Source organism: Podarcis cretensis (genome assembly GCF_951804945.1).
Source record: "Podarcis cretensis genome assembly, chromosome: 13".
Lineage (NCBI taxonomy): Eukaryota > Metazoa > Chordata > Lepidosauria > Squamata > Lacertidae > Podarcis > Podarcis cretensis.
In genome coordinates, this window is record NC_137182.1 from 40,307,901 (window position 1) to 40,334,378 (window position 26,478).

At 48.3% G+C, this 26,478-nt stretch overlaps 1 protein-coding gene across 1 annotated transcript; it reads right to left on the minus strand.

The window, feature by feature from the left end:
* Positions 1-858: 858 nt before the first annotated feature.
* On the minus strand, positions 859-17,464 carry DOC2A (double C2 domain alpha). The gene is made up of 11 exons (XM_079951374.1): positions 17,213-17,464; positions 13,792-14,038; positions 8,793-8,872; positions 6,569-6,643; positions 5,702-5,811; positions 5,459-5,585; positions 4,566-4,625; positions 3,318-3,475; positions 2,867-2,948; positions 2,643-2,739; positions 859-2,328 (listed from the first exon to the last, which is right to left on the minus strand). Exons 1-11 carry the CDS (start codon positions 17,438-17,440, stop codon positions 2,189-2,191), a joined length of 1,404 nt encoding a protein of 467 aa, XP_079807500.1. The 5' UTR covers positions 17,441-17,464; the 3' UTR covers positions 859-2,188.
* Between the last annotated feature and the right edge of the window lie 9,014 nt (positions 17,465-26,478).

The window sequence follows — 26,478 nt, forward strand, 5'->3', positions numbered from 1 at the left end:
TTGCCTCTTGTCTTGCCCCCACAAAGGGGAATTGTGTTCCATCTTCCATAAGTAGCATAGTCAGCACACGAGTAGTGTGGCCAGAGCTTCTGTTTGAGATTGGCAAGAACTTTCATCAGGAAATGCCTCACTACCTGAAATTGCTTCGTCTCAAGGACCAGATGAATTGCATCCTAGAGGGTACTAAAAGGAACTCACTGGTGTACTCTCATAACTTCTGTCTTAATCATCTTTGGGAGATCCCGGAGAACAGGTGAAGTGCCACAGGGCTGAAGGCAATTGTTCCAGATCTTGAAAAGGAGGATCTGTGAAATGAGTCTATCTGACTTCAGTGCTAGGGAAGATAACTAGAATAGATTTCAAGGGAGTCAGTTTGCAAGCACCTTGATAGCAATGCAGTAGTTAGCAGAAGCCTGCGCGGATTACAAAGAATAAATGTGTGTCTATATATACTGTGTGTGAGTGTGAGGGAGGGAAGGAAATATGAAATCAAGTTACTAGTTTAGTGGATTGAAGAACGACTGTGAATGCAATGATCTTGGTTTCAGCAAAACACCTAATAGTGTCCCCCATGATAATGTGATTTGCAAGCTGATTAAATGCTATGAACTAGGAAAAGATAGCATGGGAAACTGGACGGAAGCAAAATGAGATTCAACAGAAACAAATGCAGAGTTTTGCATTTAGGCAAAATAATCATGGCCATAATCAAGTGCACAGGTATAGGGTGGAAGCAGCAGTAAAAATGAAGTTGATCTTGAGCTGAACATGAGCCAGTAGTACTGCGTAAGACTCATACAATTTTAGGTGGCATTAATACAGCCGTCATTTTCAAGACATGAGAAGTAATAGTTCCACTTTATTCTGTGCTAGTTGGACTTCATCCGGGGTACTTTGTCCATTTGTGGATGCTACACTATAAGAACAAGCTGGAATGGGTTCAGAGAAGGGCAGTGAAGGTGGTTAAATGTATGGAAAACAATCCCTATGAGGAAAGGTTGAAGGAACTGGGTATGTTTAGCCTGGAGAAGAAAGCACCTTTCAGATACCTAAAGGGGTCTTACATAGAAGACTTGATCTGCTGCACCAGAGTGCAGAACTGTCACTGGATGTGATGGGCTTAAGTTACAGGAAGAGCAGGTGCTGGCTGAAGATTAGGAGAAACTTTTACATAGAAATAGCAGTTCCACAATGGGGACCCCAGTTGCCCAGAGATGAGGTGCTTCCCTTCCTGGAAGCCTTTTAAGAGGAGGCTGGGCAGCCCGCTGTTAAGATTGCTCTCTCCCTAGATCGCCTCCAGTGATTTGAGCTTTCTGACAGAAATGGAAGCAAGAATTAACAGCACAATAATTTCCTGCAACCTTGTTTTTAAAACTGCTTGGGTGGTGGTGGGGTCAGCCTTGTTTGTAACAAGAGAGACTGCAGAGTCTCTTAACAAGGGATAAACAGTTTTGTCAGGCCTCTAAAAATGAGTTAGCAGGAAGAAGTGTGCCAGATGAATGCCGCTATAATCCATGCAGGAAGTTCCAGAGACAATAAACAAGAGTGTCCCCCCCCCCAGCAGTTTAGGAGTATAAATTCTGTTTGGCACTCTGAGGTTAAGTTGAGCAGGGAAAGGAGCTGGTGTGGAAAGCAGAGTGAAATATATTTTGGACCGCTGAAAGAAATTCCATATGGGGAAGTGGGTTTTTAACATGCTTTAAAAAAGAAAAAGAACTCAAAACCGATGCTTCAAATTTTGTGTGCCAGCAAATATCTTGTCCTTTAAAATCCCAGCTAAGCCTTGGTTTGAAAGTAGTGGGATTTCTGAGCGATGGACAGCTTGGAAAGACAGGTGTTAAGAGAGGAAGAGAACGGATAATTATTTCTGTGACTTTTCATTGATTCAAATTCTTTTTCTACAAGTGTCTTCCTGGGCTCCTCCTGTTCTTCCTGGGCTCCTCCACTCGGCTATGACCACCTCCCACTTCCCAATGCCTTAAAACACACGGAACCAGAAGAGGCGATTCATTCCATTTAAGCCCTTCCCTAGAGCGTAATATAAATGGACACCAACGACAAGTAATTTTCAAAACGTGCAAACATCCTCGTGCAAAGGAGGGGCCTCTGGTGCTGTGCCCCTCCCTTTTTTTTGGCAGGCAGGCAAGGTGGGAGGATGCAACTCTATATAGGCAATTGAGGTGGCTTCTCAGGGGCCGAAAGTGGAGGATTCTGGGAGCTCGTTGGTGAGCGTGTGCCAGTGCTCAAGGCGGCAGTCGGGGGTCTGAAGGCATGAGAGCCAGTGCTGTCGGCATTCTCCAGGGGCCCCTAGACCGAGGGTCACCCCACCTGTAAAGGAAAGATAAATTGGTTCTTGATGTTTGCAAATAGCGCCTTCTACCCTGAAGCACAGGGATCCCCCTCATGGGACATCCTGTGAAATAGTGGGCATGCCTCTGTTTGTTTTATACCAGTTTTGGTGTTGTGACTTCTCTAGCAAAGAATTTTGGGAGCTTTAATTTGGCGAGGCATCTGCAAATCTTATCATAGAGACAGCCGCCCACAAGAAATGGCACTTTATAAATCTATGACGTTGGTTGAGGGTCCCAGAAGGCATATCCACATTTTGTAACCCGGCCACCACCTCCTCTCGCTCTTCTCACCGATGAAGTCGTTAGATTTCCCAATGTCGTAATCCCAAACTGTTATCTCCAGGGATTTCTGACCAAGCTCTGACTGTTCGATCTCGTAGAAAAAGTCCTGTTGGGCACAGAAAAGAGACAGAATTAGAATTATTGAAGCATGTTGGCTCTTCAACCTCTCCTCGCTCTGACTGCCTCCCAAGTCTCAGAACATGCAGTTACTTCACTCGTCCTTCTTTCATCACCTCATTATATTCTGGGTTCAGCGTCTTCTTCTTCACGGTTGTTTTATGCTTTGACTTCTTCTCTACATCTGGCCTCAGGTACCTGCCAAAACAGCAACGGGGACTGAGCCTGTTTGTCTAGACTATTTGTCGTCTTCCTTTCTGTCTCCTTCCCCCGAAAGGCTGCAAGCCACCCTTAAAATTCTGCATGCAAGTGCTAAAAACCACCACCGTACAGCTGCAGAACATTATATTGTACACTCAAATTGCCGGAAATATAGAAGAAAATGCAAAATGATTACATAGACACAGCACTGTAATGAAGTTAATTCCAGGGTCATTAAAAACAATCCCTGAAAGCTTTCCTAAAAATGGGGTTTCCTTTTTTTTCTTTTAGTCTTCTGAATATGCCTGCAGGCTAAGGAAAGGGTAGGCCTCTCTCTTAGGGCCAAGTGTAAGCGCAATTCCTCACGTTTTTACATAAGGGTCTGAGTATCCACACACATCCATGGCAGCTAAGTGGGCACAGCGAAGAATAGACACCAGCAATCCACGATGCTCGGAGATGTACGTGAGGGCGAGCAGGATACGACCCCTTTCTTCCAGGGCCCAGCCGGCTGGGGGTTCTAGCTATGGAGCAAGGAAAAGAAAAGAGCATGGAGCGCTTTTGTGCAAAATATCCACCCAGCAGCCTCCCAAAAACAAACCTTGGCAGCCTGTCAGGGCTGGCCCTGGGCATTTTGACACCCCAGGTTAAGGCTTCAGAAGGCCTCTTGGGCCTCCTTCACCCATCCTTGGCAGGCAGCTCTCCCTGGCATTTCCCTGGCACACTGCCTGTTAACATTGACTTGATCCTCTATCCTGTCAGGCCCACTATCCACTTCGCTTGCCCAAAATTTCAGCCTGGCAACTTATTTCTGACTCGACCCTATTTATGTCACAAAATGAATATACCACTTGACTGTAGTAGTAGTAGTAGTAATTAATAAACCTCTGAAGTGGTTTAGAAGAAAGATGTGTCTGAGGGTGAGCATGATAGCAGGGTAAAATACTAAAAATACCCAAAGTACATGTTTACCCTCCCCCCCCCCCCCCACCCTGCTTTTTCTCCTCCCAACAACCTTGTGAGGTAGCTTAGGTTGAGAGGTGTTGACTGGAAGTCTCCATGATAATTTTTTTAAATGGTTGAAATTGGAATTAAAAAACTGGGGCCCTCCACTCCTAGCCCAACGTTGTAATCACTTTGCTGCAGTGGACCATACAGCTTTTCTTCACAATATTTGGGGGAAAGAGCCTGCTTGACAGGCTTAAGTTCTGGGCCCTAATTATATAAATAAATTGTATCAAGAGATACATCACAGCGGGGACCAAATGTGGGTCTTCAAGCTTCTGTATCTGGTCTTTGGGACCCTTATCCAGGGTCAAACACCACCCCTGATTTGCATCTTCCTTGGGTGTTTTTGCCTGGCTGGAATAAGTCCTTGAACTCAGATAATGGTTCCTGCCTGCTTGGATTGAGGGTAAAAAGGGCGTGTAAAGTGTGTGTTTGTTGAAACTGTACAGAGGTAAAATTCACATTTGTTGCTCTGTCCACTTTTAGCTCTGGCATGTAACCCCCTCAAAAGTTGTCTAGAAGAGAATATGGCCCTCATGTTCCTCACTCTTAAGCTACAGGTTTTATAATGCTAGGAATAGGAAGGGGGCGGGAATACGCTCTCACCTCTCTCAGGTAACAGGAGATGCCACGCAGAGCTGCTGTCATGGAAGAAGGGGATGCCAGCTGTTGAGGGAAGTGAGGATTGAGAAAAAAAATCTGTTTTCCCTGCTCTTCCAAACAGAAACATGAGCAAAGTTGGAGGAGTCAAGGGACAGAGTGAGTGAGCAAGTGCACAGAGGAGGGAGAGGAAAAACTCCCTTGACATTTGGAAGTACAGACTGGTACACAAGTATGATGACTTGTAGGCATAAGGGATTAACCCAATAGAATCAAAATGCAATATATCCTGTGCATGGGGGTGGGTGGGTGGAATCAGTGACAAGATAGAGATGTGTTAATCTACTACACCCATAAAATCTGAATTCTGTGAACAGTATTAAATTGTAGAATGGAACTGCACACTTGCTGGTAAGGTGACGTATTTTGCTTTTGTTGGTCACTGGGGAGCAGTAAGGAGACCCACCCTCACCACTTAAAATCCCGAGTTATCTCCCCTCCTTGCCCCTTCTGAGACACCTTCTAGCCCACTGGAGGATCACAAAAATCATGTGCATAAAATATGCTACAGGCAGGTTGCTGCCTACAAGTCTTTTCACCTCCACTCGTCGTGAGTTAGCTGGGCTTTTTACGCCACAACTATTCCAACTGCTGGCGAAGAAGAATCAGTTGTGAGATGCTGGTGACTGGCAGAAAGCACTGAGTTTGGCAGAGCAGGGGAGAAACTCAGGCAGGTCCCAGGGAGAGGAGGGCCCGCGAGCTGTTAGTGGGGATTGGGACAGGGGGACAAGCAGCTAGAGGATGTGCTTGAGGATCCTTTTCAATTCATAAAATAAACCAATAGATCCTGATTCCTGACTCATTTTGAGATATGCAATCGGCTTATGCCCGACTCTCACTGGTTGTTGTCTTTCCAAGCACAGATTGAAGTGTCTCTTCTGGCCAGGCTGGAGGCGCCTCAGGGGCACCCGGGTCTCGCCAATGAACTCGTTGTGGGTCAGTTTGTCCTCATCGCAGACGGAGATTCTGGGAAGCAGAAAGAGAAAAAGGATCCAAGGGTGTGAATGCCAAAGGGAGCAAAGAGGACCCTGTAGATTGGGATTTTAAGTCAGCGGGGCAGGGTGGGGGGCGGGGGGTCTTACCGCAGAGTTTTCCGGGCCATATCCTCAGCTGTTATTCCAATGTAAGTCAGAGCCTCATTCCACACAGGGTTGAGAGTGTTGTGCTGGGTTCGTGTTTTCAGTTTGTTCGCCTGGGGAGGAGGAGGTTTTTTGGGGGGCGGGGAGGCATTGGAATGGAAGAGCAGAATATTCAAGTAAGACCAGAGGTGTACCTGTATCCTAGGCTGGAAACAGGAGAATGGAGGCATGGAATTATCAATGTCTTTCTATTTATTCTCTCCTGATAATTCCTGATAGCCCCCTTTCCAAACTGTGCTTTACTGGATGTATTTTAAAGAGCCTGCAATAGAATAGTCTGGTTTCTCATATTTGCCTGATGTGGCTTAGTCTACAGCTCTGGCTTGCTCCATCTCTTTCTCCCTGGATGTTGGGAGTGAGTGGCCGGCTGCATGACCTACTCTGCTTAGCTACAAAGAAATGGGGGAACTGTCCTTCAACCTATTTGTCGCTGCTCTGTGTTGACCTGGGAGCAGAACCTACTGGAGGTATAGATGCATGGGTTAAGTGAACTCTGGGAATTGTAGCTCTGTGGGGGGAACAGGGGTCACCTAACAACACTCAGTACCTTTAACTACAGTTCTCAGGATTCTTTGGAGGAAGTGAAGTCTGTATAAAATGGTATGATACTGCTTTAAATGTTTGGCACTGATGGGGCCTGAGAAACACTGCCTTCCTCCTGTTCTATAGGGACACAATATCTCCAGCTTGGTTACACACCTCATCTTTTCTCTGCATGGTGGTGGTAGTTGTGCATGTGTATATTGGATAGTGCTAGGCTCAGGAACTGTGAGACAGTGAAAGTGGAGGCGAATCTGAAGCCATGTTTACCTTGCAGGCTCCGGGCAGAAGGTGCAGTTTGACATAGGGGTCAGCCAGGCCATTGAAATCCATCGGTTTCAGACCCTGAGAATAAGAAGACAGTGATCAGCTCCCCTTTAAACAAAATATTGTCCTTATACATTTCATTAACATCTCAAGAGAATGCTTCATGCTTTTTTCTCAGACACGCAGTCCTTCGACTGTTGCACACATGACCACACTCCTACACAAGAAGCAGGAAGAAGTGTGACAGTTGTCTTGACCTTATGCACAGTGTTTCTACTGCATATCTTGACTTACAGTATAAATGTTTTGAATGCCTTGGCTAACATCCCACTTTTCCATGGACAGACCTCTGAGGTCGTTAACATAACAAAGAAATAGAAACAACCAAAACACAAGCAACGGCAAAGCAAACCTGTAGCAGATAGATAGATATTTTTTAAAATGAGCTGATACCTCAGTAATGCAAAACAATTTGTATTGTTTCTTCCATACAAATGCTTAAGAAGCCAGGTCTCTGCTGCTTGACTAAAAGCAAGCAATGAGGTGGTCTTATGGGCTGCCCAATACTTAGCTTTGCCTGGTGTTCCTTCTCTTCCACTGTATTTCAGATGCCAGGGTAAGGGACAGAGATCAGGGTTTCAGCTGCTGAGCCACATGTCCAAGCAGGAGGGGAGGAGGAAGTCCCAATTGCAGGTTCAGCAGAGAAGGGGGTATCTGTGCCCTCACCCCAATGCTGAAGGACTACAACTCCCATCATCCCTGATGACTAGCCATGTTGGCTGGATGTGATGGGAGCTGAACAACAACATCTGGTAGGCCACTGTTTCCCCATCCCTGATTTAGGGACTTAAAGGTTAAGACTTGCACTCTAAATCAGGTCTGCAAATGAATAGGGAGCCAGTGATATAGATATAGCACTGGTATAATAATATTATGCTCTAGGCACCTCAACCTAGATCAGGCATAGGCAAACCCGGCCCTCCAGTTGTTTTGGGACTACAACTCCCATCATCCCTGACAACTGGTCCTGTTAACTAGGGATGATGGGAGTTGTAGTCCCAAAACATCTGGAGGGCCGAGTTTGCCTATGCCTGCCCCAGATAATAAGCTAGTTGCTGCCTTCTGAGCCAATAGAAGTTTTTAGACACTCTTCAAAAGCAGCCCTGTGTGGTAGTTATTCTATGTATGAAGCCAGAATTAGAGTGAGGTTGTTTATGGGGCATAAGAAACATAGGAGAACTCTGGGGAGAGCCCCAGTGAGCTTTGCAGAATCTGTGGGACGAGACAAGTGTTCGGGCAGAGAGGCCTTCTTGAATAATCCTCATAAAAGTGTCGGCTTGCCTTTGTTGATGGGAACACAGACTCAACGCCACTCGTGGCTAAAATAAATTATTCTGAGTCTTGGAATGCTTCGTGCTGTGATTTCTTAAACACTGTTCAGAGCCGCTGCTAAAGCATCAAGCTAAATTGGTTTCGTTGAAGGATTGCCACAGGGAAAATGGCACTTCCAGTTATATAGAAGGCAGGAAAAACAAAAAACACATCATGTTAACACACCCAGAATAGTTTGGGAGGAAGCCCCTGCAACGTGGGGGAGCAAAGAGAGAAGAGAATGGTGTGTGGATTAATGGTCATCAGCCGTGGGGGGAATGGAGCCTGAGGTGTGGTGGTGGGGCTCTGGGTAATGATGATGGAGGGCAAGCGTTACTTTTGCTGTGGTTCTGAACTGCCGCATTGTTTCCCTTGCTTTCCCCATCCCTTCTCTGTTGCCACGGCAACCCCAGATGCCTGCGGATACCCGGTTGCCTGGCGCGTCGCCGAGGTGCTTGAAGATGCTGCAAGCCCACCAGCTGGCAGGGGAGAGGGGGCTTGTGTTTGTTGGCATGTATGTGAGGGTAGGGGTTGTGCAAACAGAGCCGGCTGAAGTCCGCGGGGGTTTGTGTGAGAGAGGTGGGCCTTTGAGTGAACCTCTCTACTTTCCAGAGGCTTGGAGGAGAAGGAACGGGTTGAGATGCAGGCGAGAGAAAGGAAACAGACTGAAAATGAGCAGTGCTGGCTCCATAATGAGATTTCCCCTCCTTGTGTGGCCTCTCTTATTAAATCATGTCCCTCTGTTGTGAAAACGAGACACAGAATGCAGAAAGCCTGCGGGTCGGAATCAAAAAGCATCATCCATTTGCAGGAGAGCAGTTGTTTTTGGGGCACTTTGCCAGATTGCCATCATTACCTTGGCCCGTAGGATGGTGCAGTCAAGGGTGCAGTTTTCAGGATCATAGAGAATGTCAAATTCAAGAGTCCCAAGCGATGCTAGGAAAGGAATCGGGTGCCAAACAGAATGAAGAAAAGGAATCAGTCAGTCGCATCTGAATTTTCTTTTTCCTCTCTCTTCCTTGTAATCATACTCACAATCTGCCTGCATATTGAGCTCCCTCCATCTGCCTATATTACCTGTCTACCTTTCTGCACTGCTCACCAATATAGGTTTGTGTAGAAGTCATCTGTCAGCCAGCTGGCATGTAGATGCAGCTATTTTCTCTGAGATCAAAAAAATAATAATCAAAACCCTACCTCTCCCAGATAACCCAGGCACTAATAAAACTGGGATGTTATGCTGCGACCTGCATAAATCATGCCGGTTAGGCCAATTTACCTAAGTATGCATAATTTATTTTGCTTCTGCTCAGGGGAGGGGAGAATCAAAGGGGCTGAGCAGTGCATCAGAGCCCTATATCCTGAGTACAGTAAACCCTGCCGAACTCACTTCCCATTGGTATACTTTATCAGACATAACCCATATAGTTCTGATTCCGTCTTAACAACCATCAGGTCTAGGAAAAGTGGTGTGTGTGTGTGTGTGTGTGTGTGTGTGTTCTTTTTTTTTTACAGCAGTGGAAAGTTCTTAGCATTTATGTATTTATTTAATAAAATTTATATAGTACTTGTATGTAAAAGCAACAACAACCCTCAAAGCAGTCTACAAAAAGATAAAACAATAAAATGGAGAAAAATTCACAGCCCTGCTTTAAAACATACAAAAGTTAAAACACTGAAACAGATTAAAATTACCTCAGCTTTCTAAGCATCTGAGGTAAGCAAGAATGTTTTTAGCAGGTGCCGAAAAGTGTAGAAGTGAAGGCACCTGCTTGATCTCAATAGACGGGGAGTTCCAAAGTGCATTAAACAATCAAATTTCTTACCCCTGCTGAATGGGCATTCTGTGGCACCTGTAGCTGTGCCAGTTCCACCAATTGAAGTGGCTGAGTGGGAATATATGGGGTAAGGGGATCTCATAGGTAAAGCAAGTTGTTAAGGCCTTTGTATACTAATAATAACACCTTGAACCTGGCCTGGTATCAAATCAGCAACCAGGGCAGATCTCTGAGCACAGAGTTGGACCTTGCCTGGGAGTCGCGTGATCACACCCTTTGAACCTGCATGGCCTACCTTCTGATCTCAGGTGAATAGGGAGCAGCTGTAGTACTCCATATATTTTAGGGTAGAAACCTGGTGTGACAAAAAAGTAGGCTTCTACCTACTCCATGCATCTTACTTACATTATTGGTCTTTAGCTGCAGATCCCTTTCGCACACAGTTTTCCACCCACAAAGTCGAAATGAGGACCATGCTTGTGTCTGCATCTCCAGCCGCTGTATACCTCTGTTCTGGGCACACAGAACAGCCTACACGCGTGCAAGTCATACAAGCACAGGTGTTCCCCGCACAGTCAGAGAGAAGCAGGCTGCATGGACAGAGAGCCTGTGGTGTGCAAGTGGTACACTTGTAGCTCTGTGCACAAAGAGCTGGGGAACACATGGAGCTGGGGAACAGGGAGAGCGGTGCAATCCTGCTGCTCCTCCACTTAACGCAGCCAGGCTGCATGGTTGGAAGACTGTGTGAAATGAGCTTATGTGTCAGTCCACCTACAGATTTGTCCCTGCTTCTTTCCATCTGGGTGCATCTTTACATGCACTGGTTCATAAATTGCTTTCTGTCCATCCAAATCCATCCATCCTCTGGCGTGGACATTTTACCTTTCTGCCCTTCTGTCTCTTCCCATCCATCCATCCATCCATCCATCCATCCACCCATCCCTCTGCCTTGATCTATCCATCTTCCTTTCTGTCTTCCTCCACTCTGGCTCTCCCTTACCACCACCACCCCGTTCCATTCATCCTTCCACCCCTCCGCCTTTCCTTTCCTTCCCTCCCTCCTTTCTGGTGTGTGTAACTACACATGCAACTCTACGAGCTTGCTTGCATGCAAGTGTGTTGTGTGCACATGCGTAGACGAGAATACGAAACCGTCTCTCTCTTAAAGGCAAGCTGTTGTGTCAGTGAGGGTGTCAGTTTGTGTGGGTTTGTTTTCGTTAGGGAAGGTGGCTGAGCGAGCCATTTGTCATGTGCGAGCTTGTCCCCAGAAGTGTGTGACTGTGTTCCTTCATGCATCTCTGTGTGCGTCTCTTGTGAATAGGCACCATATGGGAGCAAAAAGCTTCTGCTCTCTGCACCAGAGTGCTTCTCGATGACTGCTGAGGCTGTGGTGTGTACAACGTGGTGGCTTGGTTTGCCTGCCATGCTAAGCCAAGTCACGGCTTAGTGCAAACGGACAACTGTGCTGCCGACTGAGAGAGGAGATTGCAGCTGCTTGGCTCCGCCCAGCTCTTTCTGCATGCTGCTGCACCAAGCTAAGCTTTGATTTCACTCAGATGTCGTCCCAACCTGGGCTCCTGGTGTAGATCTCTTCTGACTCAGCAGAGTTGGAACCAAGGTTTGCTCCATGGTTTAGGGCCCACGTTTCACAGCTTTAACACTGCAATGGATCTTGCTCCCCCATCAAGACTTCTAGGGACTGGATGCACACAAAATGTTCTTACGGAGACTCGGAAGGCTCTCCAACCGTTAATTCCTATGGCAACACATCACCTGTGCCTGTTACTTAAACAAAGCCAAATCTGTCTGGCAGGTTTAACCACTAAGTCAGGGGCTGGGGAATCTCAGGTGTAGGTGCATGGGGGGTGTTATTGGTTTGTGTTGTTGTTTGTTCTTGTTTTTATTATGTATTGTGTTTTTACTTTTTTTATGTTGCGAACCTCCCTGAAATCTACGGATGAAGGATGGCATGCAAATTCAATAAATAAACAAATGGCGGCCCTCCAGGCTGCGCTGTCTGGCCCTCGGGACACTTCCCAGGCTAAGCCCCGTCTCCCCAGACCACACCTTCCCCAGTCCATCCTGCTTTTGCCTGGCTGGAATGTATCTTTGAACTGAGATAGCAACTCAGGGGCCAGGATGGAAAGATATATGTGTTTTGTGTGATGTGGCTGGAAGAGCCAAACTGTTGCCCCAAGTAGCCACTGGCACACAGCCCCTGGTAGGTTGCCTACAGGCGAATGTGGCCCTCAAGCTGAAGAAAGATTGCCAGCCCTTGACTTGAGCATTACTTCTGTTCTCCAGACCCCAATCTTACTGCCATAGGATCTTTGTGATGGATGGGGACTCCTAGCCCTATAATGATATGAAGGCAAATATTTGGAGTTTCGCCTGTGTGAGAACTGAGAAAATTTGTTTGCGATAAATAGTTGTGGGGAGGTGTACATATGAGAGAGAGAGAGAACACAAACCTGTGTGTGAAGAAGAGCACAGGTGTGTACCTATGTGAGTATACCAAGAGTGTACCTATGTGAGCACTGAAGTATCTCAAACCCTGGCCTGAATCTCAGCACATTGACTGAAGTAAGTCATGTTGGCCTCGGTCATTTTTCCGACTTCCAAAGGAGTCTTCTTAAGTTGGCAGCCTTGTTGCACAACTTGTATTACTAAGACAGGAGATATGCAGCACAATCCTATCCATGCTTCTTCAGAGGTAAAAAGTAAAGGTAAATGACCTCTGGATGGTTAAGTCCAGTCAAAGGCGACTATGGGGTGCAGCGCTCATCTCACTTTCAGGCCGAGGGAGCCAGCGTTTGTTCACAGACAGCTTTCTGGGTCATGTGGCCAGCATGACTAAACCACTTCTGGTGCAACGGGACACTGTGACAGAAGGCAGAGCGCACGGAAACGCTGTTTACCTTCCCGCTGCAGTGGTACCTCTTTATCTACTTGCACTGGCATGCTTTCGAACTGCTAGGTTGGCAGGAGCTGGGGCGGAGCAATGGGAGCTTACTCTGTTGCAGGAATTCAAACTGCCAACTTTCTGATCAGCAAGCCCAAGAGGCTCAGTGGTTTAGACCACAGCGCCACCTGCATCCCTATCTTCAGAGGTAAGTCCAGAAGTAAGGTCAGTGGGGCTTCCTTTCGCAGGTCAGTGTGTCAGGAATGCCTTGATGTGTGTATACAAGAAAGCAGAGAGGGAGAATGAGCGTCTGCATGGCAAGGCTGTGAGTGAGAGTGCAAGGGAGAACTTTCCCACCAGGTGATGTGATTGCTGCTGAGTCATTGTGTGGTGAAAACAGGGCTGGTCACAAGAGCCCTCTCAATATATTAACTCTACATGTAAAGGAGGTTCTAGGGGGCACCCCTTCTGAGTGGGAATTCTTGTGTAAAATTTAGGCAAGCGTGTGTTTGTGATATGGGAGGGCTGGGAGGTATAGATCATCTGAAAGGCTTGGTGTTTCTGAGAACCGCTGCATGAAATGGATTGTGACAAAATGCAAGACTTACGTTCTCAGATGCAGGTAAAAGATAGTGTCTAAGGAAGTACCATAAGTGTGTGGGAGAGAAAATATAGGTATAAAAAAGTGGCTGGCAGGACTCTTGTAGTGAAGCCCTGGGTGACAGTATGTGAAAAATTTATGGATATTTATATGTATGAAAATGTCTCAAATTTGTGCTTGTTTTGGTTTGAGACTCTTCTGTACGTATGCACATAAGACAGAGCTACTAGCTGCACATTCACTCAACATTTAAAGCACATGGCTTTCCCCCAAAGAATCCTGGGTAAATGTGCTTTCAGTGAAATTAGGCAGGTGGTGTGTATGCAGCCACTCTCTCTTGTTCACGTGTGTGGCTGTAAAAATGTGCAAAGGCAAGCGAGCTGGTGCGTAAGATGACAGCCAGTGTGAGTGAGTGAGTGAGAGAGAGTCTGCATGTGTGAACATGCATGCATCAGATATGTGGTTCAGGCCGCCTATACCCCTCTCCACCCCCCATGGAATGAATAGATGGTTTGATCCAGAACACCTGGGTCCTCTCCCCTTCAAAGGCATGGAAGAGAGGGTTCATACTCACTGCTGTCATCAGAATCGTCTCCGTCCGCCGAGTCTCCTTCCCCGGTTCCAGGGGGCATGGCCGCAGCCCCTTGACCCCTCATTCTGTCTCGTGTCGCCAACACTCCCTCCAGCCCAGGATGTGGGAAATAGGCAGAGATTTGGGCAATGGGCCGGATTGGCCCTGGGGACACATCAATGGCCATATGTTCCCGGATAGGGACTGGAGCACGTTCTCCACGTCGGACGGTCATTGGAGGTGCAGTCAGCTGTGGAGGATGGAAAGAGATGTTTATTTTGATTCATTATTCCACCGTGAGCACCAGATGTAGGCTGATGTGGAACACAATTCTATGTCTAATTACTCAGAAGTACGGTAAGTTTCATGGGGCCGTCGCTCTCAGGTAAGTGTGCCCAGGTTTGTGCAGCGGTTGAAGGATGCGTACACACCACATTACTTCCCCCACAGAATCCTGGGAACTCTGGTTCACCCACCACAGAGCTACAATTCCCAGCACCCTTAGCAAACTCCTAGCAGGTAGTAGTCAGGGGCATAGTGCCTCTTCTGACTATTGTGGTTCCATTTAGCCCACCTTGGGACGCGGGTGGTACTGTGGGTTAAACCACAGAGCCTAGGACTTGCCAATCAGAACGTTGGTGGTTTGAATCCCCGCGATGGGGTGAGCTCCCTGCTCCTGCCAACCTAGCAGTTCAAAAGCACGTCAAAGTACAAGTAGATAAATAGGTACCGCTCCGGCAGGAAGGTAAACAGCATTTCTGTGCGCTGCTGTGGTTTGCCAGAAGCGGCTTAGTCATGCTGGCCACTTGACCCGGAAGCTGTATGCCGGCTCCCCCGGTCAATAAAGCGAGATGAGCGCCGCAACCCCAGAGTCAGTCACGACTGGATCTAATGGTCAGGGGTCCCTTTACCTTTTCAGCCCACCTTGACTGACAGCCATCAATGAGTGGGACATACAGCAAAGTGTTCCAGTGAATCTTCACCTAGCAAGAGTACTCCTGCTTAGGGTGCTAGCCAGCCATGCCTCCCACCAGGGCACTCCATTCCACCCTCTGATTTTCTCAACCTGGGAAGGTAGCCCATCTAGAAGAAGAAAAGCTACGATCCCAAACCTCTGCTGCTTTGCAGGATGTCTTCAGGAGACGAAAAGGCTAGGGAGTAAATCCTACACAAATCCAGAGAGGAATCCCTAAGATGGTTGGGTGGTGCCTTGTACACCTTCCGGCATCTCCTGCAGCCAAGCTGGTGCCAAACCTATTGCCCTGCTTTCCTTTGGACCACATCAATGAGGCCAAAAGAGGGGTCTTGCCGTCTGGGGCAGCCCAGCTCAGGCTTGTTTCCTGGGAGGTCACTTTGGTGCTGCTAGCGCAACGGTTTGAAGGCACACTCCATTGTCTCTCGAGACAGAAGGATGCCAGCAGCAACCATTCCATGGTTACTGAGCATGCTCAGCCCTTAACGGATTGTTTTAAGCCCTCCCCACCCTCCATCTAGGGATTTATTTATTTTTACAAAAGTTTTTTTGTGGGGGTACTTCTGCAAGCATGTGAAAATCCCCCCTCTATCCTCAGTGGCTCCAATCCCAAGTTAACTATTAGAGGGAACAATCAACACCCCCCATGAAATTTTCTCATCCCCCTTTAAAGCGGTCTAAGCCCCAGACCACAACCACTACATCCTGTGACAACAAATGCCATAAACCAATTACACATCGTGTTAAGAAATGTTTCCTGTACCCTGATCTTTTCCACATCAATTTTACTGGATAATCCCAAATTCACGTGTTATGAGGGAGAGAGAATTTTTCTCTGTCCACACCAAGTGTAAATTTATGCTCTTTGACTGTGACCCTTCCCCAGTCATCGTTTTCCTAAGAGAGAGCCCTTAAATGTGTTCTAACCAGGCAGGCTGATTTCTGATTCCTTACAGCTGGTTCCTGAGTCCAATGTTTGTTTAGAGAGCCACACATTTCGCCTTCCTTCACACGTTATGGGTGTAAACTGAACACCACAAATATCTGTGCTGGTTCCCATTTTCTATATGCTTTCCATTCTCTAAAGAAGGGAAACTTTCCCAGTAAAACCGAAAAGAATGTTTTGGCTTAATGGTGGATTTTTCTCTCTCTTTTGCTGGAAAATACCAAGGAAGAACTTTCAGCTGCATCTGTTCACATTATGCAGGAAATCTGCTCTCTCCTGTCCATCTTTTTAAAAATAAGTTTTATGTTCCTTTATCGAAAGTCAAAAGTTACAGAGTGAGGAGCAACGGGCAAAACTGGTGGCTCTTTCCCCCCTCCTCTGAAGCATCAGAACTGAGCTCTTCAGAGATCCATACACTGAGGCTGCAATCCTGCACATACTTACCTGGGAGTAAGTCTCACTGAACTCAGTGGGGCTTACTCCTGAGTAGGCAATATAGGCTCGCATGGCGAGTGACTTCTGTTTTTTGTTTGTTTTTATGAAACCCCACAGTGTGTTAGAAGTGACATTAAATGAAGCATTGACAAATCGATGTCATGTTGTAATGGAACGTAGATGGGCCAAGCAGCAAGATTTACAACTCCGTAGACTCGCAGGCAAAAGCTGTAGAATTCATTTACTGTGCTGGGTTTTGTGTGTGTGTGTGTGTGTGGTAGTGAGCCGATTCTAATTGAATAAGGAAATTGCATCGCCAGAAGCATAATGGCATTTTGATATGACAGTTTCTTTAGAGACCGGCGTTCCTGCGAGGGTTATTTTTAATTAATTGGTATTGGATTATTAACCGATATTAATAGAATGAGTTTGCTAAATTGAGTTGTCTTTTTTTATTATTTCTTTTATGTCTGTGGATTTTTTTCTCTCTTCACTCGTCAATTCTCAATCAGTTTCACCTACTCTCAGAATTGCCCTCTGATCTTCCTCCCCAGGATCTGCCCCACACATATGTAAATCAATGCAAATAACCTGTAATTACCTAACATCTTGCTCTCCCCCCTGACTTATTCCCTTCTCCCACACCGTCCACCCCACTTCTAAGCAATTTACCCCTTCACTTCTCCCCCCATACTTTCCAAATACATCCTTAATTCCCCACCGGACTCGAAGAGAGATGCCTGAATTGCCCTTTCCCTGTGATTCCATCTTGCACCAGCCCCACACCCTGAAAACTGCCCCTAGAAGCTGCCTTTTCTACCCCCCACCAACCTCCCCCAAATTGCACTAGCCCCCCCACCCCAATGCACAAAAAGACCTCTCAAGCAACTCTTCCAACTCCCCCACTTCTTCAGAAACTCCTCGAGAACCTGGAACCCCACATCCCACCCTCTTTCCCCCCAACTTGCCCCCCACAACTGTCTTCCCACCTTCCCCCAAAGTAGTGCCTGCACCTTATCCTCACACCCACGGGACCCCAACCTCCCCCCCACCCTCTGCCCCCATCCTACCTGGGTGCTGCTCCTGTCAACAGGTAACGGTGGGGAGGGGGATAGCGCAGCGAATGAGAGGCGGTCGATTGGGGGATCCCACAGACTTAGAGAGAGAGGGAGAGAGAGGGAGGGAGGGAGAGAGAGAGAGAGCGCAAGGGAAGAGGGGGGGTTGCAGGCAGGGAGGTGGAGACAATGGAGAACCGGGGAAGGGAGGTGCAGGGTGCAGAGATCTGATATGCAATACATATATTAGATCCGATAGACGATGAAGGATGGACTTGATCTGTTTGGGCTGAACGCCTGTGTCTAGCAAGAGAAAACTGGCTGCACAGTCTGTGCATGTATTTACACCCAGAGAGAGTGATCTGACATCTGATAATCAGATCTAAAGATTGGGGCTTGATAACATAGGAATAGGGGGTGATACAAGCATTTCTGATCTGCAATATTTAAGTAGAAAGTTGGATAGAATATACGTCTCCTAAATCTCCCTCTAAGTGTGTACATAGGGGGAAGGAAAGATAGCAGGTTGAAGCATTTTGCATTTTTTAAAAAAAGCCCTGGTCCCATCATATGCTTTAGTCTTAGGGTAGGTGGGGATTTTGTTTTTTTAAAAAAACAAGCTTTGCAAAACGACATGGGAAATGCAGTTTAAAACACCTACCAATGCAATGGATTGTCAAAGGAAGGAATGGGCTATAGGCAGGAGAAGGGGTCGGATGTGACAGACTGGATGGGAATTGTGTGTTTGTGGGTTTTGTGTGTGTGTGTGTAAGATAAAGAAGAGTATTTGCAAGTATGGAGAATGGATGGAAGGGGGGGCACCCTGCCCACCCTGCAGCAAGCCACTGTATAGGGAAAAGTAAAGAAAAAAGTGGTGTGTTTGTAGATGTGGGTGATTCAGTGGGGAGATGGCCCAAGGGGTTTGGGGCCAGGGTAAAAGGATGAAAAGTCATTGGCTTAATTCCAAGGGTGGATGGGGAAGGAGGGGGTGTTGCGTGCCCCATGGCGGGGCAGTTTGTACAAGTTGTGTGTGTGTATTGAACATGGGCATGGAGAAAATCGTGCCAGAGTTGGGCAAAAGGCAAGCAGGCATAGGAGCTGTATGGGCACGCTAGTGACAGGAAGTCTAAGGCAGCAATTCTGTGGGTTTCTCTGAAGAAGTAAGCCCTGGACCATGGTCCTGCCATCTCAACCCACAAGTTTTTGCCCACCCCACAGGGGTGGGGGTGCCTCCCCCCTCCCAAGACCGTGAATTCTACCCAGCTTGCCACTCCGTTTTCGTTTTATGTGGGTTGTGTCGTGAGGTTGCAAATGCAGCCCAGAGGACCTTTAAAATATCTGAAGCTGCGTGGCATTATTGCGTCCCTTGAGTTTTGGGGGACTGAAGTTTTTTCGCTCTCCCCCCTGCCTCCTTCCCTCCCCTCTGTTACTATGGCAACCCTGTCCTGGACCTACTCCAGACCAGGAAATATTTGTGATGCTGCGTATGCTGTTGAATGACATTTTAAGTGTGTTAGTCAAATAGATAAACCTGCATTTTAGGCAGGGGAGCCCGGCCAGAATTCCTGAGTTTCTTGGAAAGTGGGGCTTAATCAGAGTCATTGTTTGTGAGGGCCTGCCTGGAATATGTGGAACAGAATAAGGCCCCCACTCCAGACTGGAGGATGTATTCCGCAACATCTTTGTGACACAAGATGGTGTTTTCGTGGTGGATTTATTCTGCTTTATCGGTTGTTCTGCAATGCTTCCCTAGTGCTGCCACATTATTGCTCTCCGGAGCGGGTATAGCATAACAAAAGCAGGACAACCCCACCCCGCCCTCCACAAATCTGTGTTATGAAAAGTTATGGGATTTCAGCAAGAAGTTACAGGATATGCACTGATTGGAAATAAAGCAGTAAGACTGCCTCTAAACCTTTTGCACATGCAAATTGTGTATCGAAAGCAGGGTTGCGTCTGACGTCCCTGATAGCATCCTGTGCACAAATAATCATGAATAAAACGGATGTCTGGGGTGACCCAAAATGTGGAGGTTCAGAGTGTCTTCTGTCCCAAAGTCTCCTAGGTTTGGAGTAGGAGAGCAGGGGAAAATGAGATCCACAACTCCTGGGATCCCAGGAGGTGTATAGATGCTTAATTAACACATCTAGACTTATGATAAGATTTTAACTAGGGCTGGAAGCTGCGAAATCAATTAACCAGGGCAATTCATCAACTGGAGTTTTAATCACAGATTCAAAAAGCATACTGATTAACCAAATAAACTAACCTTGAGAAAGAAAGCTCTTTATTGTGCTTCAGAAACGACCTTGGATTGAGCAAAGGACTGTGAAGCACAGGTTTTAAAAGAAAACCCTGTATATTTCATAGTCACGTTTGGGCCTTGCAGCAAGTGTTCAGCATTGCTACCATCGCGAAGAAGAGCCACACATATTTCTTGCTTCTGCTCGGCTTTAAAAGTCTGAGCCCCAAACGTCTGTCTGATTGGAAGAACATTTACAGTGTCAGCTTGTGTTATCTCTGAACTTGACAGTTAAATTCATAACTCAAAGAAAGGCAGCGAGGTACCTGCCTTCGCAAAACTGTCAGAAATAAGATGGCTTTCTGTTCTCGGAAAGCGAGCGGTGGCATTTTGTTTTGTCTTTTTAAAAAATGTCATATTTGAAAAACTGCCATTTTCATTCATCAGGATGTTCCTTTAGTGATTGCATGTAGATTTAATTAATTCTGCATTCAAATTCATAATCCTTAAGCTAGGAGCACATTATTTCCACACTGGCAGCTTTTTATATACAGTGGTACCTCGGGTTCCATACGCTTCAGGTTCCATACGCTTCAGGTTACAGACTCTGCTAACCCAGAAATAGTGTTTCAGGTTAAGAACTTTGCTTCAGGATGAGAACAGAAATCGTGCTCTGGCGGCGCGGCGCCAGCAGGAGGCCCCATTAGCTAAAGTGGTGCTTCAGGTTAAGAACAGTTTCAGGTTATGTACGAACCTCCGGAACAAATTAAGTACTTAACCCGAGGTACCACTGTATATAAAAAAACCATCTCTACATAGTGGGGTTTGCACACGACTCTAAATACCTTTCCTACCTCTTTTTATGTGAATGCAAAAGGTGCATTGGCTAGAATGTACATTGAACACCTATTTTTTCACTTCCCCTCTTGCATTAACCGCATTCACACATGCACTGGCATGAATGGTGCTCAGGCCACGTGCAAAAAATGCTACAAGAAACTTGGATTTTGGGGGTGGTGTCTTTCCCCTCTAGGGGGCACTGGAACTTATTCCTGGACAATCCGTCTGCTGGCGGCTGCGTTGGTGTTAACATCACAGGCCCCAGTATCTGGCCTTTACGGGTTTATTTCCCTCTGAACCACAGTGAGAAAAAGGATCAATTTAATTCCCTTTGCAGCCATTAATTTTCTCCGCTATCTGTCACTTTCTGAAGCAAGAGGGGCCGAGAGACTGGAGAACAGAGAGTTTAATTAAGCAGATAAACAGCAGGGGGATGGGATACGGACCACTTTTGCCCATTGCCCCTCCCTACCCCAACTTCTCATTGCCACCTGAAAGGCAGTCCCAGGCTCCCTGCTGCGAAGCAGGATGGGCGTGCGAAAAGGAATTATAATAGTTTTATGTGATATCTCTCTTTCTTATTAATTGGCTGCCTGATTATAATGCCGTTGCCGTCCAACTGGCGAGTGACATTTTGTCTCTGTCCCAGCTGCTGTACACGCCATGCCTCTGGCATTTGGGAAAGGTAGAGCGGTTGGCAGGGTGGCATCGAGAAGCAAGGAAGGGGGACCTCTGGAAATGGTGGATTTCTCTCCCCCACCCTGTGCCACAACTCTGCTCTCCCCACCCCACCCGCTTCCCTCTTCCCAAGCCCCCTGATCATCCTAGCACAGACTGTCCAGATTTTGCTTGGCACGTTTCTTTCTTCAGCTGCTATTCCTGGAAACATTTTCACTCCCGCCTCCGGGGCTGTATTGGGGGGCATCTTGAACAGAAGCTTCTGTTTGTGTGTGTGTGTGTGTGTAGGTGTGATATTTTGGTCTGAGGATCTGGGCGCTGACACCTGTCTCTGGAGGCGTTGAGGGAGCTGAACAAAGGCGGGAGTTGGAAGCTTACATTTCTGCTAGGACCTCGTCCAAACTCCCCTCACTCCCCCCCCAAACAACAACTCATCAACAATACCTGATCCCTCCAGATATCCAGATGTGCCTCAAATCTTAGGGTTTTCTCAGCGCTCTTCTTAACTTCCTTCTGTATGATATCCAACATGCTGTGGTTGCTAGAGGGCTGCCTTCCGATGCTTCCCTGTTATGGAGGTTGTCTTGATGGGTGGGTGAGGCTGGCGCTGATTGAATGCCCCCCGCTTTGCCCCATGGGCTCACGGTCCTTTCCACCTGTGTGCTCCCCAATAACGGGGAGAGAAAGAACCATTACACTGGTGATGCTATGGAAGAGGGCCATGTGACCCTCTGCACAAAGACTAAGAAGATTTGACCAATCGTAGCTTTGCATCCTGGGACACGGGTGGCGCTGTGGGTTAAACCACAGAGCCTAGGACTTGCTGATCAAAAGGTTGGTGGTTCGAATCCCCATGACGGGGTGAGCTTCTGTTGTTCAGTCCCTGCTCCTGCCAAGCTAGCAGTTCAAAAGCACGTCAAAGTGCAAGTAGATAAATAGGTACCGCTCCGGTGGGAAGGTAAACAGCATTTCCGTGCGCTGCTCTGGTTAGTCATGCTGGCCACATGGCCCAGAAGCTGTACACCGGCTCCCTCGGCCAATAAAGTGAGATGAGCGCCGCAACCCCAGAGTTGGTCACGACTGGACCTAAGGGTCAGGGATCCCTTTACCTTTACCTAGCTTTGCATCCTATATCCTGTGACCTCCGGTACGATCATCACACCTGTCAGTCCACGTACGGGGCCCTATTCCTCCCTGTATAAAAGCCCCTTTTGTATATGAACCGTGGGAACATGAGATATCTCCCTAGTGACCTGCAACCCCAGTGAACTTCATGGCTGCCTGAGTAGAGGCCCTGGGTCACTGGTGGACGGTGGACTTTCAAATTTCAGCAGTGCTCTGTGTGACACCAAAATTTGGCGCCCACTGGCTTCTCACCTTCCCTTCTAAGTCATTGTGGCATGGATGGTAGCCTCTCTTGTTGCTTGGCTAATGTCCAGGGCAGAAATATCTTGCTGACAACGGAAGATTTCAGAGACAGGAGAGGACCTGAGAGGTCTGTGCATACCGGTCTGTCAGCATTTGTTTCAGGCTAGCCCCAATGTGTAAGTGCTGGCAGAAAATAAAGTGTGATTTATGGGTCACCGGTAAGTGGGATCTCCAGAATACAGCTGGCTATACAGAACTCTGGTGTCCTGAATCTGATCCTCCCTATTTTCTACTTTTGGTAACAGGCAATTTCACTTTCAGGGGTTGATTTATAACGAGAAGGGTCTGCTTTTATGACAGGATAAATGATTAACAGGAGGGTGGATGTGTCTGTTGGTAATGGAAAAGGCTGGGCCCTTTTCCCATTTGTAGTTTGGGGAGGGGGGCATTCATCCTTGACAGTTGCAGTTAGTCTGTCATCTGGGGGACAATTTAAGCCGCAGGAGACAGGAATGTAGCCAAGATGGGATAAAAGTCTGGATAATAGTCTGGGAGATAACAGGAAGAACACATCTGAAATGAGGTTTGGAAAGCATCTAGTAAAGTTGAGGTTTGTGTTAAGAGGGAATATAGAGATTGCTCCAGAACAGCTGGGAGAGAGTAGCTCAAAATAGATTCAATAAAAAATTAGTCAAACATGGCTGTAAATTGTCTAACAAATTAATCAAGTACCAACTTGCCTCTAGAAAATACTGTGGAAAAGCACACATTTTGAAACTCCCAGAAATCTGTTCAGAAGAAAACTAGGGATGTGCCTGAAAGACATCTAAAGGGGAGGAAAGCTCTTTTCAAATCAGCTGATTGGTTTTAAATTATGTTCCGAGTGCCCTTTATGCACTCCTGTGTGAGTGTCTGAGGGCCCTGCTCCTTCCTGCCACTCACCATCTGGCCTGGGGCGGGGCCTGAAGCCTCATAAGGACTGCTGGACTCGGCTGCCCAGGAGGACTCTCCTGTATGTGAGTGTCTGAGGGCCCTGCTCCTTCCTGCCACTCACCATCTGGCCTGGGGTGGGGCCTGAAGCCTCACAAGGACTGCTGGACTCGGCTGCCCAGGAGGACTCTCCTGTGTGAGTGTCTGAGGGCCCTGCTCCTTCCTGCCACTCACCATCTGGCCTGGGGCGGGGCCTGAAGCCTCATAAGGACTGCTGGACTCGGCTGCCCAGGAGGACTCTCCTGTATGTGAGTGTCTGAGGGCCCTGCTCCTTCTTGCCACTCACCATCTGGCCTGGGGCGGGGCCTGAAGCCTCATAAGGACTGCTGGACTCGGCTGCCCAGGAGGACTCTCCTGTGTGAGTGTCTGAGGGCCCTGCTCCTTCCTGCCACTCACCATCTGGCCTGGGGCGGGGCCTGAAGCCTCATAAGGACTGCTGGACTCGGCTGCCCAGGAGGACTCTCCTGTATGTGAGTGTCTGAGGGCCCTGCTCCTTCTTGCCACTCACCATCTGGCCTGGGGCGGGGCCTGAAGCCTCATAAGGACTGCTGGACTCGGCTGCCCAGGAGGACTCTCCTGTATGTGAGTGTCTGAGGACCCTGCTCCTTCCTGCCACTCACCATCTGGCCTGGGGCGGGGCCTGAAGCCTCATAAGGACTGCTGGACTCGGCTGCCCAGGAGGACTCTCCTGTATGTGAGTGTCTGAGGGCCCTGCTCCTTCCTGCCACTCACCATCTGGCCTGGGGTGGGGCCTGAAGCCTCATAAGGACTGCTGGACTCGGCTGCCCAGGAGGACTCTCCTGCGTGGGTGTCTGAGGGCCCTGCTCCTTCCTGCCACTTACCACCTGGCCCAGGGCAGGGCCTGAAGCCTCACAGGGACTGCTGGACTCTGCTGCCCAGGAGGACTCTCCTGTGTGGGTGTCTGAGGGCCCTGCTCCTTCCTGCCACTCACCATCTGGCCTGGGGCGGGGCCTGAAGCCTCATAAGGACTGCTGGACTCGGCTGCCCAGGAGGACTCTCCTGTATGTGAGTGTCTGAGGGCCCTGCTCCTTCCTGCCACTCACCATCTGGCCTGGGGCGGGGCCTGAAGCCTCATAAGGACTGCTGGACTCGGCTGCCCAGGAGGACTCTCCTGTATGTGAGTGTCTGAGGGCCCTGCTCCTTCTTGCCACTCACCATCTGGCCTGGGGCGGGGCCTGAAGCCTCATAAGGACTGCTGGACTCGGCTGCCCAGGAGGACTCTCCTGTATGTGAGTGTCTGAGGGCCCTGCTCCTTCCTGCCACTCACCATCTGGCCTGGGGTGGGGCCTGAAGCCTCATAAGGACTGCTGGACTCGGCTGCCCAGGAGGACTCTCCTGTGTGGGTGTCTGAGGGTCCTGCTCCTTCCTGCCACTTACCACCTGGCCCAGGGCAGGGCCTGAAGCCTCACAGGGACTGCTGGACTCTGCTGCCCAGGAGGACTCTCCTGCGTGGGTGTCTGAGGGCCCTGCTCCTTCCTGCCACTCACCATCTGGCCTGGGGCGGGGCCTGAAGCCTCATAAGGACTGCTGGACTCGGCTGCCCAGGAGGACTCTCCTGTATGTGAGTGTATGGGTACCTGCTCCTTCCTTCCACTTACCACCTGGCCCAGGGCAGGGCCTGACGGGCCTCACTAGGACAGTTGCTGTTACTGCTGGAGGGGTGCAGAGTGCTTTTAAAATGTTTTAAAATTTTTATTTTGAATTTTTTGTATGTGGGGGTGGGGGTGGGGTGGATGTTTATTGGGCCTGGGAATTTGTTCGATTTTATGTTTTTGTAATTTTTGTAATTTTTATTGTTTTTTGTTTGTATTGTTTTATTTGTGTTGTTGTTGTTGTTTTGTTTTTTAAAGGGGTTATTTTGTTCTTAATGGGAGGGGTCAGGGCTGCCGGGGAATGGGCCCCAGCCCACAAAATGGCTGGGATATGTTTCACAGGGGGGAATGCACTGGGACAACCGATCTCAGTGATCACGGGTAGGAGGAGGAGTTACGCTAAGACCAGACCATGTCATTACAGAGGAGGCAGGTTTAGTCGTTGTCTGAGGACTATTCCTGCCTCCGGGTCTGGTCCTGACCAGATGAATACTAGAATCAGCAAGGGATACCCACATGACCTGAAAATGTTGCTGTGCAATGCCAGGTCAATGATTCATAAGACCACTGCCATCCATGACTTGATCATGGATGGAGGACTTGACCTGGCATGTGTAACAGAGACTTGGTTGGATGAAGCAGATGGGCCTGTCCTTGCTGCTGCTTGTCCACCAGGTTTCTCTTACGCACAGCAACCCAGGTCATGTGGGCGGGGAGGGGGGGTTGCAGTGATTTTTAGGAAGTCATTAGTTTGCACCAGGCGTCCTATTGGGAAGACCCAGTTTTCTGAGTGCATGTTCTGGAAGTTGGGCAATAGGGGCAGTACAGGGTTCCTTTTGGTGTACTGACCTCCCCGCTGCACCAAGGATTCCCTGCCCGAGCTGCTTCAGGTCGTGGCGGATGTTCTCCTGGAGACACCTAGCTTGGTCGTCCTAGGGGATTTTAACATCCATGCCGACACGACCTTACAAGGGGCCGCTCGGGACTTCGTGGAAAGCATGGCCTCCATGGGGCTGTCCCTGAATAAGTCTGGCCCAACCCATAGCCGCGGACATGCCTTGGACCTGGTGTTTACCTCTACGGATGTTGGTGATCTGACACTAAGTAAAAGTGAAACGAAAGAAGTGCCATGGTCAGACCACTTCCTGGTGCAACTGGACTTCTCTGCGACCCATCCCCTCTGCAGGGAGGTGGGACCGATTCGGATGGTCCGCCCCCGCCACTTAATGGATCCAAATGGTTTCCAGAGAGTGGTAGGGGATGCTTTATCCCATGTTGATGGCCTTTCAGCCGATTCCCTGGTGGCCCGCTGGAATGTGGAGTTAACCAGGGCTATTGACTGTTTGGCTCCGAAGCGCCCTCTCCGATTGCATGGAGCCCGGAGAGCCCCGTGGTTTTCCACGGATCTGAGGGCAATGAAACAATCGTTGAGACGGCTAGAGCGCCGGTGGCGGATAACCCATTCTGAATCTGACCGGACACAGGTTAGAGCTCAACGTCGAGCCTACCAAGTGGCGATAGCGACGGCGAAGAAGACTTTCTTCACCGCC